We start from the raw sequence: 17377 nt of genomic DNA, 5'->3' as shown, positions 1-17377 counted from the left end.
TGGAAGGGACCTTGGAGGTCATCTAGTCCAACCCCCTGCTCAGGCAGGAAACCTTATACCATTTCAGGCAAATGGCTGTCCAGTCTCTTCTTAAAAACCTCCAGTGTTGGAGCATTCACCACCTCTGGAGGCAGGTTGTTCCACTGGTTAATTGTTCTAACTGTCAGGAAGTTTCTCCTTAGTTCTAGGTTGCTTCTCTCCTTGACTAGTTTCCATCCGTTGCTTCTTGTCCTGCCTTCAGGTGCTTTGGAGAATAGCTTGGCTCCCTCTTCTTTGTGGTAGCCCCTGAGATATTGGAACACTGCTATCATGTCACCCCTCACCCTTCTCTTCATTAAACTACACATACCCAATTCCAGCAACCGTTCCCTATATGTTTTAGCCTCCAGTCCCCTAATCATCTTGGTTGCTCTTCTCTGTACCCTTTCTAGAGTCTCGACATCTTTTTTACATCGTGGTGACCAAAACTGGATGCAGTATTCCAGGTGTGGCCTTACCAAAGCATTGTAAAGTGGTATTAGTACTTCACTTGATCTTGATTCTATCCCTCTGTTAATGCAGCCTAGCACTGTGTTGGCTTTTTTGGCAGCTGCAGCACACTGCTGGCTCATATTGAAGTGATTGTCTACTAAGACTCCGAGATCCCTCTCACAGTTACTACTATTGAGCAAGGTACCACCTATACTATACCTATGCATTTGATTTTTCCTGCCTAAATGTAGAACCTTTTTAGAGGTGAGTAGCATGGCAGCAAGAGAGGAAAATAACTGCATCTTCAAGTCAGTTTTAAGTCATAGTGACTGCCTCCTATAGTTTACTTGGCAGCATTTTTCAGAAATGGCTTGCCAGTTTCTTCTTCCTAGGGCTGAAAGACAATGGCTGGTCAACCCAGCTGGCTTTGTGCCTAAGGCCAAACTAGAACTCATAATCTCCTGGTTTCTAACCTTCTGCCTTTAACCCAGGGGTGTCAAACTGCTGGCCCATGGTCCGGACGCGTCATGCCGAAACTGTGCCCACCCCATTGCCGGCAATGGAACAAAAGTCATGATACGTCATGACATATCATGTGACGTTGCGAGTTTGACACCCCTGCTTTAACCACTACACCAAACTGGTTCTTGGTGAGGAGGCAGATCTAAAAATGGTGCCAGGTGTGCTGAGTATACTATTGAATCACAGATTCAGAATAAGAGCAGATAATGATATTTTTGGATGTTTATTTAGTTGTTGTTACAAAATTAGAGAGAGCTGGGCTATTTAAATCAATTTAAGAGCGGGTTAAGTTCTTCTCCCAAATTTCCTATGTAATGTTTCATCAAATTCCTTTTCTGAAACCAAATATTGTTCTTCCAACTGATACTTCTCTTGAATGATATTCATACCCTGAATGGCTCAATGTGGGTGGTAGGATGGCTGAGACAGCCTCTTCCTGGGCAATGAATTCAACCTTTTGCATCAGTCATTTTCATTGCCACAAAATGTAGTGCTGGCTAAAGGCTTGGGTAGCTCCATAGAAAGGGTTGGACTAATCCATGGCAGTCATGGGGATCATGACTGTCTTGGAAGGCTGCCTTCTGGGAGAGTACTGAGCTTCTTTTGGCAGTTGGTTGATCACTGTGAGAACAGACTGCTGGACTAGATGGGCCAGGCATCTCATCCAGCAAGAACTGCTTAAATTTTTATAGGATGCCCTCTGGTATTTGGACAGAATGGAAAAACAAATTCTCTCTGCACACCACACATGAATTTATAGACTTCAATCATATCCTGTCCAAGTTGTCTTTTTTCTTAGCTATTGTGTCTCACATATTCTAGCCTTTTCTTGTAAGGTAAGTATACAATATGTAGGATTTAGAATAATATTCACAACCTTTTCATTTTTATATGTACATAATTTTTAATAAAATTTTTAAACAAGATAAAAGCTAATACAAACTAGTATAAAGAAAGCAAAAGAAGAAAATTAAAGCAAAAAGAAAAGGGCAAGCAAAAAAAATTAATAGAAAAGAAAGTACAGAATAAAAAAAAGTGCCTTTCAATATTCTTCACAGCAGCCACAGTGTGATGCAGTCATAATGCAAATATTTTTTGAACTGTCCAAAGTTACATCATATGTTTCCTCTTTCTATAATCTGTCTATTAATCAAAACCATAAGTCCTAAGTTCCTTTTATTCTTTTTGTGCAAAATGCCCATAAAAGGCTGAATAATATCCACAACCTTTTCCTTTAGCATGGTAATTATTGTCAATTAACCAATCATAATATCTTATTTGTCCACAGAAGCTGCTTCCGATAAAATTTAATAAGAGAGATAGAGGGGAAAAAGCCATATGCTATATAGTATCTGACCTTTTATGTGTCATAGAAAACAAGAGTCCACATTTACCTTTCATACCTCGTTTCTTAACCAGCTGTGGAGGGAAGGACCATGGTCTTTAGGAGACCACTGAAGACCAACTATGGCCTTGTATGCAAAAATGGTATATATAGATATAGATTATAGATGTAGATATTTTTTAAATTTTGGAATTTCACCTCCTATCAGACCCATCCACCATGGTAGATTGCAATAAATTGTAAAGATTGTAATTTAAAACTTTAAAAAGCCAGTGTGCTGTAATGACTAAGGCATCAGACTAGAAATTGGGAGATCATGAGTTCTAGTTCCACCTTCAGCATGAGGCCAGTTGGGTGACTTTGGATAAGTCATTCTCTCTTAGGTCTAGGAAGAAGGCAATAGCAAACACTTCCAAACACTGCAGAAATTTGTCCAGGCAGTTACCAGAAATTAACATTTTTTTAAGTCACCCCCCCACACACTGCTAAAATTTCAAAATTTTACAGAACTAAGTTGTCTACCGAGTTAGCAGGAGTACCCCTTGCCATTTCTCTTTGTTAGAAATGTGATTGTGAGTGAAGACTTATACCAAGGAAAGCCACTGAATTGCTGCAGTTTTACCCAGCTTCTTCCTTTTTTGTGTTATCTTCCCACCCATTTCCCCAGAGAGAATTTGATCATTCCTCTCTCTTTAGTAGCTGTACACGCCCTTGTTTGCATGATTAGATCATACAGAACACCCGAGAAAATATGATATACCTCTGCCTGAACTATATTCCATCAAAGGCAAATGGGTATATTAACTAGGGGAATGAATTATTAATATGATAATTGAAGCTATATCATTTGATCATTTAAATAACTGCTTTCATTAGCCATGAATCTGCCTTGCTAACATCAAATTATCACATGATTAATTATTCCAGTTTCCCCTTATCATACCAAGGAATTATGGAAGAAAACTGCAGGTTATCATTTGATCATGTGTTGGCTACAGAACTACAATGGAGGTAATTTTGCCACTGCAGAAGGGCAAAGGAGTTGCATCTTTAGATGGTCTGAGAGTGACACTGCTTTTTGCTCTATTCTTCACCTTTCAGAAGAGGATATTGTAACAACCAAACAATTATTATACAGCAGAAGAGGAAATTGCTAAATTACCCTCAATCTGTCTTCCTGTTCCAGTAACTTATGCTTCAGTCTGCAGTTCTCTTACCCTCTAAAAATTTCTGTCTTGCAATCTGTCTTTCTGTCTACCCTCAGAAGACAACACATTTTAGCTATTATTTAGCTCTTTTATCACACAGACACCAGCCCTTTTTCTGGCCTACTGACTGCCATGGATCGAGGTTGAAATTAAATGTTATTGCCAGGAAAAAGGCAAAAAAAAGTTTTTTCTTTCACAGTCTACAGGAGATAGTGGTAGATTACGTACCTATTTTGCTGTTTCTGTGCTCAGTGTCAGTGTGTAAATTCTTGGCAAACTCCAAGCTCTGAAAAGGGAGTCTTGTTCCATCTAGACTCCAATCTACTGGGACCGAAAATTCAAATTGCTAAAAGCAGTTGTGGGGGCACTGCACTTGTGAAATAATTTTCTATATTCTTAGACATTTTAAATGATTAGAATTTCTTTGCATTAAAAAAAATAACCAGTGGGAATGCAGTTAAACAGAACTGCACACTTTTTCTTAAGATGAGTCATGATACTATCATTTGGTGGATCACCAGCAGAATTCATGAGTACTCTGTGCTTTGCCAAAAGAAGAGGGGTGAACAATATCACCCATTTCATCACAATTTGTGACATTACCATTAAAATAATCAGTGAACAAAGAAATTACTAAAATAGAGGTGGTCTACTTTTTCCTCAGCTTTGATAAGTTCTCTTCATTTATCAGTTGAGATTCATAGACATCATATATTCTCTTTCCCCATGCTACACACTTTTGACTCTCTATGCCTCTATGTTCAGCAGTTTGCACGACAGTGACAAAGTATTGGGTTAATAAAGTTATTGTCATTTTTTCCTCCATCAAAACTGTTCTTGCTTCACCTATAAATTATTTAAATGATTGTTTGCATTTTTTTTAATGAAAAGCTAGGTGGCAAAGTACTGGCTTAATGAAAGTATTGTCTTTTTTCCCTCTATCAACATAACTGTGTTTGCTTTACTTATAAGAGTTATTTAAGATTGCTTGCATTTTTAATTAAAAGCTAAAAGTGGCGTTTGAGCTTCCCAAAGATCTTTTGTTAAAACTCACTATGTTTTACAAGTTAAACATTTCTGTTGTCAAACGTAAGCCCCAGAGAGTTAAATGCTGCTTATTTCCAGGTATCTATGTGCTGAATTGTTGTCATGCTCCATAAATTTAATGGTGCTATTTTATTAGTAGTTTGCTTGTTCAATTTGTTTCAATGTCTTTGGTTTTTTAACCATTCAAGAAATTGTAAGGGAGCTGTTGTTAATCTATAGAAGCCAAAAATCAGAATTTCACATAGCTAATGACAACTTATGCCTTTTAATAAGATCTGTAAGTCTGAAAAGGTGCTAACAGATTTCTGATTTTCTTTTTCTTTTTAACCAAAATGGTCATTTCTTCTTTGTGTATAAACAACAAGAATTAAAAATAAATCTTCATGAAGCTTGGTTATAGTGTCTTCTTGGTGACAGGAACATTATTTTCAAAATTGGCCATTACATTTCTGATTTAAAGGTAAAAAGTAAACTGTAATGTTATACATTAAACAGAAAATGGAAAAAAAATATGTATCAAAAGGTTTCCTATTTTATTTCTACCAATACATCTACTTTGTGCTATATAATCATTTGCTCCTTCCTTCCTTCCTTCCTTCCTTCCTTCCTTCCTTCCTTCCTTCCTTCCTTCCTTCCTTCCTTCCTTCCTTCCTTCCTTCCTTCCTTCCTTCCTAGATAAAAGACAAAACAAAACCTAGATAGCATTGAAAACCTGTTGAAAGCCTGTTTGGAAAATCTCCTGAAAACCAAGGTGAAGGAAATTTATGGATCTCTGGAATTTGAGGATTTGAGAGTGTGGTAGTGGCCTACAAGACAGAAGGCCTACTGTCTTGTCCATATCCTCATCAACTCAGACAGAAGTGAGTCTCTTAACAGGTCTTCTTGAGATGCACTCACTACATGCATAATTCAAAATAATGACTTACTACTACTACTATTACTACTACTACTACTATTATTGTTGTTGTTGTTGTTATTACATCCAATACATATTATTACATACTGTCCTAATCATTGCCACAAGATCCTAAGATGAAATTTGAATTGTAATCATTGCATTTCTTTTTTCTTTCCAGCTGGTGGTGCAGCCTCTCTAGATTATTCTAAGCAGAAGAAATGAAATAAAGGGTAGTGCTGCCTTTTGAGCATTTCCTATTTTACCCTTGCTGATTGAGGAAGATGTGAAAAAGAAGCAGAAGCATTCTTGATCTGCTGTCTCCTTTTAACTGGCCTTTAAACAGCACTCTTGTAAGATGAAATGAAAAAATGTGGAAGGGGTACATTTAATCAGCTAAAGAGGAAGCTATAGGGAGCTGGATGCAAAATAGGAGCTTTTGTCCCACTCACAGTTGTGGAAAGAAGAGGAAATGTCAGATACAGTATGTAATTAAACAGTACAGTCTTCTGCTTCTGCATCAGTGTTAGTCTGTTAAGGAAGCCAGAGGTAGCATGCAATTTCATACACACACTTATATTTCTCAAGGTGTCAGAACTGTCTGTGGCTTACTTATGGATTTGTGGAGCTGAAATTCTTTTCACTGGAGAGGTGTACAAAGTATGCATTTGATTTGCATTGAATGAGGAATAAAGGGATTATAAAACAACAGCCACGCAGAGTTGTGGCTCCAAATATAAGCAGAGATTAGCTCAGTACAGTTTTATCACAACTGAATTTTAATGAGCTACACAGGATTAAAAAAAAGTATGCCCATGCTAAAGAAACAGAAATAAGTTATACATAAAAGCCCCAGATTCTTTTTAACTGACAAAAAGAACCAGTATTCATAAATACATCCTTTTATTTCTAGTTCTGGCTTCCTGGAAGGAGCCCAAAATCTAAAACAGATAGTTTTTAGACTAATTAGCAATAAAAAGTCTCCTTAACTGTCATACCATTTGATGTTTTTCATATTTTGCTACCATTGTTTTCCTGAGCATGATAGCTTTAACTACAGAATGGTTTACACTTATAAATGAGCATGTTGAACACAGTGGGAATCACTTCTAAGAGAGGAATATATTTCTGTGATTCAAGACTCCTCTTAACAAAGACATTCATTGCAATGTGAGCAACAGTGCTGTGGGTTTGCATTGTTTTTCCAGGAAATAACCAAACTACTTGTGCACAGTTCTGAATTGTGAGCAAATGGCTTCCTCTGTCTATCTGAACCCTCAAGGAGGAACCAGAAACAAAGGGTGGAGTCACTTAGTTTAGTTATTATTCTGTTCAAGTCACCTTAAGCTTGAAGAAAGAAAGAGAAGAGAAATTGGAGTAGCTGCTGCCTTGCCCTGGGGACATCTTCAGGATGGATAATTGTCTCGTGGGTAAGTCTTCTCTGACCATAAAAGAGATAGGGAACTTCCGTGTTGCCTTTCTATGTGTAGGATTCCTGAGAGAACTGTCTTATAGGAACTTCATCAGCTTAAACAAAGGGCCAGGAAGAAATGAGACAACTGGATAGAAATATAAGTTTGTCCAACTTTCTTGTTGGATGTTTGTTGTTTTGCTTCCTTAATTCCAGCCAAGGATATCCTAAAGGGAAAATTCAGCTGCTATATCATTTCATTATTTTTCATGTTTTATCATGGATATTTGTATCACTTTATAACACATGATCACTATTTGAATTTACTGATTGATGGAAATATAAATGAACCTTAGCAAAAGTGAAAAAGAACTAAAGGTCCAGGAAGACTTATCTGATACAAGGCAAATTATTGGGAAGAAATAATCAGATAGTTCAAATTATCAAGTCTTTTATTTCAACCACACTCTCATAAAGGCGCTGTTCAGAGATGGAGTCTTATGCCAATTATTCAGATCAGAAAATATGAAATAGGATCATCACAATAACTTCTGATGTATCTAAAATCTGTCAGAGACACACACATCTTAGATATGTGCAGCTCCCAGTTACTAGATGTAATCAGTTGCATTTTATTTTCAATCCTTTACTTCTTTTCAAGGGCTCTTGGTTTTTTACATAATTTTCTTTTCCATGTTATCATAGCAATATTAAATGAGAGACAATGATGGCTACAGTCCATTGTATCTGTAAGCTATGTCAAAACTGTAACCAGCTGTCTGAAATGGCTAACTTGATCCATTTGGGGAAGCTTTTAAAACCAAACAAGTCTACATGCAAAGACCAGAGCTAGTGTTCCCCATCCCAAATAAAAATTTAGGGAAAGTGCTTGAGAAATGGAGAGTTATTTGCTGGGTCATCCACAATCGTGATTCTCTTCCAATAGCCTTATTTCTTCTTTGGCTGCATGCAGGGCAGATACTTAGAAACAGGGGGAATGGAAGGTTAGTATCCCTTCTAAACAGTGGTGGGATTCAGCCAGTTTGGACCAGTTTGGCAGAACCAGTAGCTTCTTTTTTGTTGCCCAGGCCCAGAATGGGCTTCCACAAGTGGCATCCACACAGAGAACCGGTTGTTCACATATTTGAATCCCACCACTGCTTCTAAGCTATAAAACCTTTGGTTCCTCCATCTGAGAAAGGAAATAAAAAACCTGGCTATCTCTGTTATCTCCAGTAATATTGTCTGGTCAATGGGAAATATTGTTTTTATGGAGGTGACTTTTCTACTCTCTGTTCTTTATGACTCTTTGTGATTGTCTATCATTGATATTCTGAAAAGTCCCCAGAAAAGTTCCTTCATATTGACTTCCATAAAATATAAATGAAGGGGGGAGCCAGGGTAGCTTCAGCCCATCTGTCCAGAGGGTCAAAAAAATCAAGGTTACCCCCTCCTAGTAATCCTAGTATTCCAGTAAACACAATTATCCTGCACTCCAACCATCAGGATTTTTCTGAAACTTTCTTCTCTTTTATATATTGAAAGTACTTTTCCCTGATCAGAATGAATTAGAATAGATTTTTTTTAAAAAAAAGATATTTTTTTTAAAAAGATAATTTTTTCAGCAGTGCACTAAAGGGTGCAATTGTTAAAGCTGAATTGTTAAAGCTGAAGTATTTTAATCTCATCTTTTTGTGTTAATTTTTCATTAAAAATAGTTCCTTGTAAAGGTTAGACCACTGGCAGACAGGAGGTTGATAGATTCCAACAAGGATTCCACTGGTTTAATAATAATAAAAATAAAATCCATTTCCCCTTCCTAAATTAGATTATTAAGATACAGAAAGCTGGGGGAAAAGAAGCTTTGTATGTAAAAATACTTATGTACGGCCTGTGGTTCCAGTACTAAAAACAATGTCACCAGCTGAAGACATGCCTGGAAAACTTTACCCCTTACAAAAGCAAATCCAAATGAAGTAGCGCTTCACTTCAGCAGTGCTCTAAGTGAAGTACCTTTCCAAACTGACTTCATGAAGTGCCTTGATGTCCCACATCTCATGTTCATGAGACCTTAGTGTCTCTAACAGATTCAACCATTTCATTTATGATCAGCTTCTTGCAGAAAAAAAAAATCTTGCCTGAGAAACATATTCTTCTCCCCTGCTTGAATGTGACCAGGAACTTTGTTTAGTCAAGAGATTCTTCCCCATTTCAAATAGAGATTTATTAAAGATGGTAAAAGCTTTAAGCAAAGACAATGGAAGGCCTTATTTCCATGCTAAGATGTAATTTCGTAATATATTTTAGACAAAAACAAGCGAGTCCCCAATTTGTTCCCAGTATCCCTAACCTGCAACACTATCTGGACATTATAAAGCAAAATAGAAGAAATTTAAGAACCAGTAATTTACCGGATTACATTTTCTTTTTTTGTATGGATAGAAAATTAAACAGTTCAGATTTAGACATAAATATCAATAAGAAAGGATTTATTTCAAAATACATACTTTCTGAAAATTTCTGAACATATAAAACAGTCCATGCTCAGAAGCTACTTCTACCAGAATGAAACAGCAGATCATGTGAGATTGGCCTTGGCTTGCTGCTTGGAGGAAGCAGAGTGTCTCACTTTTGTTATCACATCAAAGCAACAATACATCTTGGTGGGGCAAAACAGCACGTTAAGGTGGATTCACTGTGATCTCCATATATTTGTTCCTTAATTTCCTGCCTGCTCCCAAAGTCGGTATGTCTGGTTCCATTTCAGTACCACATACAATGTACTTGGAAACTTGGCCCATGCAGTGCCACATATATTCACATTTTATTCCAACAAGTCTCCCATTGAATTATTTGCAGCTGTTTTCATAGGGATGTTGTCTGTCTTTTTTCCTTGTAGTTTAAAAGTATTTCTATGCAACTTATATACTTTTTCTAAGCATCCCACTTTATATGTATTGAGACCTGACATATATTTTAAACACAGCTTTCCAGAACATCTGTTGATTTAATGCACCATTTTGGAATATATTCTAGATTTTGCAAACCTCTCTATCTGGAGGTGATAGAAAATTGCATTTATTACAGTCTTTTATGTCACAGTAGGTAATGATATAAGAGAATAACCTTGAGAGATGAGAACTGCAGTTGGTAACAGTCCGGTAAACGGCAGTTTAGCTCATAGCACTAAAGTGGATATGTCAAACATCTCAGAAGGGACCCTTCTTAATTTTTTGGGCTGTACAGGTGACAGGAGAGAGATGTACTCTGAAAGTTGCAAAATTCTGTTAATGTAACTAGTAGACCTGTAGGTAATGTAACTGTTGTGTAGCTGGTTCTTTGCAGAAAATAAGCGAGACGGGAGGTTGCAAACAGGAACATGCTTTATTGAGGCAAACAGGAAGACAACTGAAACAGTGGCTGCTGCGCAGCTACTTATATGGATGGCCACCAGGTGGCAGCCAATAAGTTTAAAGGAACCCATTACTGCCCCAAATCATCCAATGATCTTCTTGGAGACAGCAAGTCTGGCTAATCAGTTACTGTTACACAGACACACCATTGAGCAACCTTTAAGCAGCATTCAAACAGACATGTGAATCAGTATAAGTAAAAATCCCAATACATTACACCCCTTCCCCCTAGAATGTACACACATTATTTAATAACATAATCTTGAAGATATTCTGGTGGTCTACACAACCTTTCAGAATGCCTTGGGGTTCCAGGCAACTCCCGGTCTACCAGCTTGCCCGCCGGGCTGGGTAGACCAGGACTCTGGGTTTCACGTGAGTTGGATTGACTTGAGTTCCTTTGGCTGGCCATTCCTGGTCAGCCCAATCCAAAGTCCAATGTGGTAGCAGGGTCAGCAGAGCTGCTGCCTTGTTTGGTTTGTCCTTCCCCATGTGGAGATCCAAGTTGCACTCCTGGACTGTGTCCATCTATGGCCACCTCCCCATTGTAATGACTGAATGAGTCCTCAGAGCATGTGAACTGCTCTGTTAGGCTGCCAGCTACTGGCTCTTGTTGCGGACCTGCTGTGAGGTCCTCGTTTAGTGGCCGTTCCACAAAATGCCTTTGCAGCTGACCAATATTTTGGCGAATGACTTGCCCCCCATCCAGGACCACCTCATAGGAAAGGGGTCCCGAGACCTTAGCAATTTTACCTGGCACCCACAAGTTCCCATGCCCGTAGTTCTGGGTCCACACCCCATCACCCACTTGCAACCCCCTTGGTGCCTTTGGGCATGCAGTGTCTGCTGCTACCTGGTCAAGATGCAACCTGTCCAGTTTCGTGATTAATCTTCTTCCCCAGCAAAGCTCTGCTGGGCTTTTACCCATTGCTGTGCAAGGTGTAGTGTGCTGGCAAAGCAAGAAATCAGCCAGCCTATGGTGCCAATCCCATGAAACAATGCGCTTGAGTGACTCTTTCATCGTACGCACCATGCGTTCATCCTTCCAGTTAGTGAAGGGGTGAAAGGGAGCCGACGTTGCATGCCTTATGAGGTTAGCCCTCAAGAAGGCCTGGAATTCTGATGCTGTGAACTGGGCCCTGTTGTTCGAGACTAAGACGTCCGGCAGCCCATGTGTAGCAAAAAGCTTCCTAAGCACCTGAATGGTCCTAGCAGTAGTCATAGTAGATATCGGAATTACTTCCAACCATTTAGAGTGGCTGTCGACCACTATCAAAAACAACTGTCCCTGAAAGGGCCCAGTGGTCAATGTGAATCCTTGACCACGGTGTATGAGTCTCTTCCCATCAATGGACAGGGGCCTGTGGCATCTCTGGTCTGGACTGTTGACACATGTAATACCCGTGTACTTGGGCCTCAATAGTCTTATCTAACCCTGTCCACCAAAGGTAGCTCTGTGCCAATGCCTTCATCTGGACTATGCCCGGATGGCCCTCATGGAGAGACTGAAGTACATGGTGCATTAATGAACTGGGGACAATAACCCTGCTTCCCCATAGAATGCAGCTTTTGTGAGCTGAAAGCTCATGTCTACGTGTGAAGTAGCTCTGGAACTCTGGTCCCAGGCTATTTTCCAGCCACCCTGTGTGACAACACTCTGCTTAAAATTCTGTCTGAGGCAGTTTCTGCAACTACATCACCAGGCAAATCTTGAATTGACAAGATGCGTGCTGCTGGAGCCGGATCTGGCTCCATGTGTGGCAATGGCAACCTGGTAAGGCCATCTGCACGTCCCATGTCTTTGCCAGGTTTGTGAACCAGCCTGTAGCTGTAGGCTGACATAAAAATGGACCACCTTAACATTCTGGGGGAGAGTATTTGAGGCGTCTGCCTATCTGTGGTAAATAACCCCAACAATGGCTTGTGGTCAATGAAGACTGAATTTCCGGCTATATAAATAATGTTGGAATTTTTTAACCCTGACCACGATGGCCAGGGCCTCTTTGTCAATCTGAGCATAATTGCGCTCAGCTGAGGACAATGTCCTTGAATAATAAGCAATGGGGAATTGAGTCCCATCATCTGACAAGTGGCTTAGTACAGCCCCCACCCCATAAGGGGATGCATCACATGCAATGCAGACTGGCAAGTTTTCATTAAAGTGCATAAGCACTGAATTGGAGGACAGTAGTGATTTTACTAAAGGTAAAATCTGAGGGTCGAGGTGGCTCAGTGGGTTAGGACGCTGAGCTTGTCGATCAGAAGGTCGGCAGTTTGGCAGGTCGAATCCTGAGTGCTGCGTAACAGAGTGAGCACCTGTTGCTCGTCCCAGCTTCTGCCAACCTAGCAGTTCAAAAGCACGTAAAAATGCAAGTAGAAAAATAGGGACCACTAAGGTGGGAAGGTAACAGCATTCTGTGTGCCTTTGGCATCTAGTCATGCCGGCCACATGACCACGGAGACATCCTCGGACAAGCACTGGCTCTTCGGCTTTGAAATGGAGATGAGCACCAGCCCCTAGAGTTGGAAATGACTAGCACGCATGTGCGGGGGTACCTTTACCTTTTTAGTGATTTTACTGCCTTAAAACTATTTTCCTGGACCTTGGTCCACTTCCACAGGGTGTTCTTGTTTAAGAGCCAATGTAACGGCTCTGCCACTGTGGCCTTGTTAGGAAGGAACACATGGTAAAAATTCAGGAGACTCAGGAATGCCTGGAGCTCTTCTTTGGATCTGTGTCTTCGTGCCAGCTGAATTGTCTTCAGCTTGGACTCTGCAGGATGGATGCCTTCAGCATCGATATGGAACCCCAGGAATTCAGTGGAAGGGACCCCAATTTTATACTTGTCCCTTTTCAGCTTGAGCCCCGCTGTGCAGAATTGCTGAAGGACGGCTTTGAGCCACCTTGCTAGCACCTCAGTGGACTCACTGGCAATGAGTACATTGTCAAAATAGGGGCAGACCCCCGGAATACCCTGGAGTATATGCTCCATGACTCCCTGAAAGATTCCCGAGGTTACGCTAACCCTGAATTGGAGGCGCTTGACCCTAAAAGCCTCCCTATGTGTCACAATTGTTTGTGCGGCCGCTGTGGCCTCATCCATTGGTATCTGCTGATAGGCCTGTGCCAAATCTAACTTAGCAAACATGGTACCCCCTTGCAAAATGTGGCTAACGACTGGCACTGGGTATGTGTGCTGCAGCAGTGCCCAGTTAATGGTGCACTTGTAATCAGTGCAAATCCTGATCTCCCCATTGGCCTTAAGTGGCATGACAATGGGAGTTTCTCACTCACCCCTATCTACAGGCTGTAGTACCCCCTGACTGACTAGCTTGTCCAGCTCTGCATTAATTTTGTGTTTTAGTACAAAAGGCACTCAACGGGGCTTAATCCTAATGGGCGTTATGGAAGGATCAAGCTTAAATCCTATTGGAGGGCCCTTGTACTCTCCCAGGCTTGTGTCAAAAACATCTGTGAATTCCTCGCATACTGACGCCAAGGTCACCACTTGTGTCTGGTGGATCCCGGTTACTTCAATGCCCTGTGCATCAAACTAATAAAGCCCAATAAGGCTTGCTCTCTGGCCCTCCACCATGATTATATCTAGGGCCCCCCAAAACCCCTTGAATTTTACAGCCAAAGTGGCTTCGCCCTTGATGGCTACTTGGGAATTCTGGAAGTCAGTTAGAATGATGTTGGATGGCCTAAGCTTGGCCCATCTCTTGCTGCAGCTGCACATGAACTGGAAAGTCTCAAGTGAAATAATGGATACAGCTGAACCAGTGTCCAGTTCCATCCTGCAAGCAATACTTTGCAGCTCAACTTGAAGCCGAAGTTTTTGTTTAAGGGGATGGCGAGCTCCCGTGGTGCCCCAGGGCCCCGGTACCTCTCATGAACGGTGTGGTCCTTCTGGTGACCTCTACAGGTGGCTGCAATGTGACCAGATTTTCCACAGGCCCGACACATGGCTGTCCTGAATTGTCAGTCTGCTTGTTGGTGGTGGCCGCCACAGCCCAAACATTGAAGGAAGGGAACTGCCTTGTAAAGGGGCTTCTGTTCCTTTTCTTGGTGCTGTTGAATCTTGTCGACTTTGTGGTCAGAGTCGACATCTTCTCGTTGCTCAGCATCCTTGTGGTGGACGGCTTCTTCATGTGGAGTGCTTTTGGTGGGCCGCAACTCCTTCACAGCCCCGCCAGTGGCTTCATCCGCCATAACTTCTTTTAAGGCTTCTTGGAGTGAGAGAGTCTCCTTTGCAAAAAGTTTTTGTTGAAGCTCTCTACTCCTGAGTCCACAGACGAGACGATCTCGAAGCCTTTCTTCCAAGTCTGTGAACTGACAAAGGCACGAAGCTTGTCTCAATGCCACGATGAATTCTGTGGCCATCTCACCGGGTTGTTGTACTCGCTGTTTGAAAGCATGCCTCCATGCTATCACTGACAGCTTTGGTTGGAAATGGTTGCCAAGCCATTTCTTCAGGTCCGCGTACATAATGGACTCCAGCTGTGCTGGTGCGACTAAGTTCTCAGAGATGTCGAACATTGCATGCCCGCACACACAGAGGAGTGTTGCAGCCTTCAGGCCATCTTTGGTGACTTCATTTGCTCAGAGGTAGTTTTCCATTCTCAAGATGTAGGACAACCATCTCTCTGGGTGTGTGTCATCGAATTCTTCGAGCTTTCTGAACTTCGACATGGTGAGAAGTCTTCGCGGCTCATGTCTCACGTTGCCTCATGCTACTACCTTCTTTGTAGGCCCTGGGACTGGTCCTCAGGGCGGGGTGGTCTCTAGCGTGGCAAATATACTTTTTTCTGGCAAATATACTTATCATCTATTATCTTATGCTTTTAAGTGAAAATGCTTTCAACTGAATTTATGCACAGACCACCAGGAGGCAGGTATTATGTGATTGGTTTCACCAAATTCTCCAGTATAGCCAGATATTGTTTTGTGATGTAATATAACATCTGTATCTCTGTGCTCTGAAAAATTGAGCTTTTCCTCTTGTTGTATATAGTGGCGTAGGCAATTGCTGGTCAAGAGGTCCTGGAGAAAACCTGTTCTGTTCATCTGGTGGACAAAAAATATAGTCAACTCATCCTGAAAGTACATCTTTTAAAGTGTGCTATAAATACATTACTCATAAATACTTAGCAAAGAATGTGCTGTGTGTGGCAAGTGGTTGCTTTTATATGGTGTAAAGCTTCTGCCTTTTTAATTTGTACATCTGGAAAATATTGCTACCCTGCTCATAGTGCTACCATATGAACTATGGTGACTATAATTAAATGAGAAACATCTCCCCCTCTTTTTTTTGCAACTATCATTAGTAACTCCCTGTCCCCAACTCTCAGCAATTGGGTCCACTGTTAAATTTCTCTTACTGTCACAAAGTGATTTTCTGCCAACATGCAGTTGCCTTCTCTTAAACTGAGTTCATGGAAATATACTTCTGTTCATACAATCTAAAATTCTATTTCTCTTCTTTGCAGCCATATCACACTTCTTATTGATATTCAGTTTGATATCAATTATTATTTCAAGATCTTTTTCACAAACACAATCACTAAGCCTTACTGGTGGATTGAATTTCTATTTTCTAAGTAAAAAACAAATCCATGCACAGTAGGTAATCTCAACTTTCAAAAGCTCCTTGAACTATTCCAACCTTCACTGCATTTCTGGATGAAGCCAGGGTTGCTGCTGATTTGGTCTTCAGGAAAGGCAGAGGCCACCATCAACAAACACAATTCTGAGGCCAGCCATGACCTCACCTCATGTGAAGTTAAAACCCATAACATTTCCACTCAAAACAAATATAAGTTGGTTCTACATGGAGAAGATAGCCCTGCTTGTATTTTAAAAACTAGACATTTAAGTCTTTAGAGGTCAAAAACAGAACATTGAATTGTATTTGGAGGCTTACTAGGAACCAGTGCAGTGCCCACATTAATGGTCATCTGTAATAAATTTCACTGATCGCTGCTTCCAATTGGTCATCAAAAATGGCTTCATGTATAGTATGTGGCAATATTTTATATAGGTGGTGATTTCACCAGTTCTGGAATATATAACTCAAATCCCAGGTATATTCATATCAAAAGTACGACAAAGTCACTGAACTCCGGGATAAATATAAAAAAACAAGCTGCTTAATACTAAGCTTTCATTGGTCCTCTGCCGATGTTGTCAGAGTGAAAGCCAGTGGCTGGAAGATTTGCTTATGTAGTTAGCTGTTTCAATGCTCTGCTCATCAAGCGTGTAACCAGTCTACCCACCCCTCCCTTAGCCAGTTGTATTGTTCCCAATCGTATCGCATCTACTTGTGTTTATTTGACTCTTGGCGCTTTTCTCTCCTCCCACTTGTGTGTGGCTATTTAACGTCATTGCCAGATCATTCTTTGGCACTTTCTCTCCTCCCGCTCGTGTGTGGCTGTTTAGCGTCATTGCCAGATTGCCATGAATCACCTGTTGCAGAACCCTCATCAATCTATTAGCCAAAACCTTAGCAAATATCTTGTAATCTGTGTTTAAAAGCGATATCGGTCTATAATTTTTAACTTGAGTAGCCCCATCCTCTGAGTTGCCCCATCCTGTGGCCCCTGTAAGTTGTTGCATGGTCACATCTGGTAGCATTCCTCCTGCCGTACGTCCCATCCTGTTCTCATTGGTCTGTCATCTCCCTTCTAATTCCTGAACGGGTAATGTTGGTGTCTCCCTCTTTTGTCTCATTGTGGTTTCATGCTGCTCTGTGGGTGGATGAGCCAGGTCTTTTTTGTCCCTCTCATTCTTGTGTACTTTATATACACAAATATATATCTCTCTGTGTGTAATATAGAAGAGGGACAAAAATACTTATGTATGTGTGTATATAAAGTATATTTACTTAAAGTATAAAATCTTCGAACACCGGGATGGATAAAAAACAGTCGTTTATTGCTAAAAGATCATAATAAGCAATAGAAAGTAACCATTTAAAGCATATCTACCTAATCTAAGAGGACCAGCGAAAGCTTAGATTAGGTAGATATGCTTTAAACGGTTACTTTTTATTGCTTATTATGATC

General features: G+C 40.6%; 1 protein-coding gene across 1 annotated transcript in view; it reads left to right on the top strand.

Moving 5' to 3' along the window:
* The first annotated feature begins 6843 nt into the window (after positions 1–6843).
* Positions 6844–17377, top strand: part of CYTH4 (cytohesin 4) — a 40859-nt gene continuing 30325 nt past the window's right edge. Inside the window, exon 1 of the mRNA XM_083365957.1 lies at positions 6844–6918. Coding sequence (XP_083222083.1) covers positions 6900–6918 — 19 coding nt within the window. The 5' untranslated portion in view covers positions 6844–6899. The remainder of the gene's footprint in view (positions 6919–17377) is intronic.

The sequence above is a fragment of the Vipera ursinii genome (genome assembly GCF_947247035.1).
Source record: "Vipera ursinii genome assembly, chromosome: 6".
NCBI classification, from domain to species: domain Eukaryota; kingdom Metazoa; phylum Chordata; class Lepidosauria; order Squamata; family Viperidae; genus Vipera; species Vipera ursinii.
The sequence above is the reverse complement of the archived record's forward strand: the minus strand, read 5'-3'. Positions and strand labels throughout refer to the sequence as shown.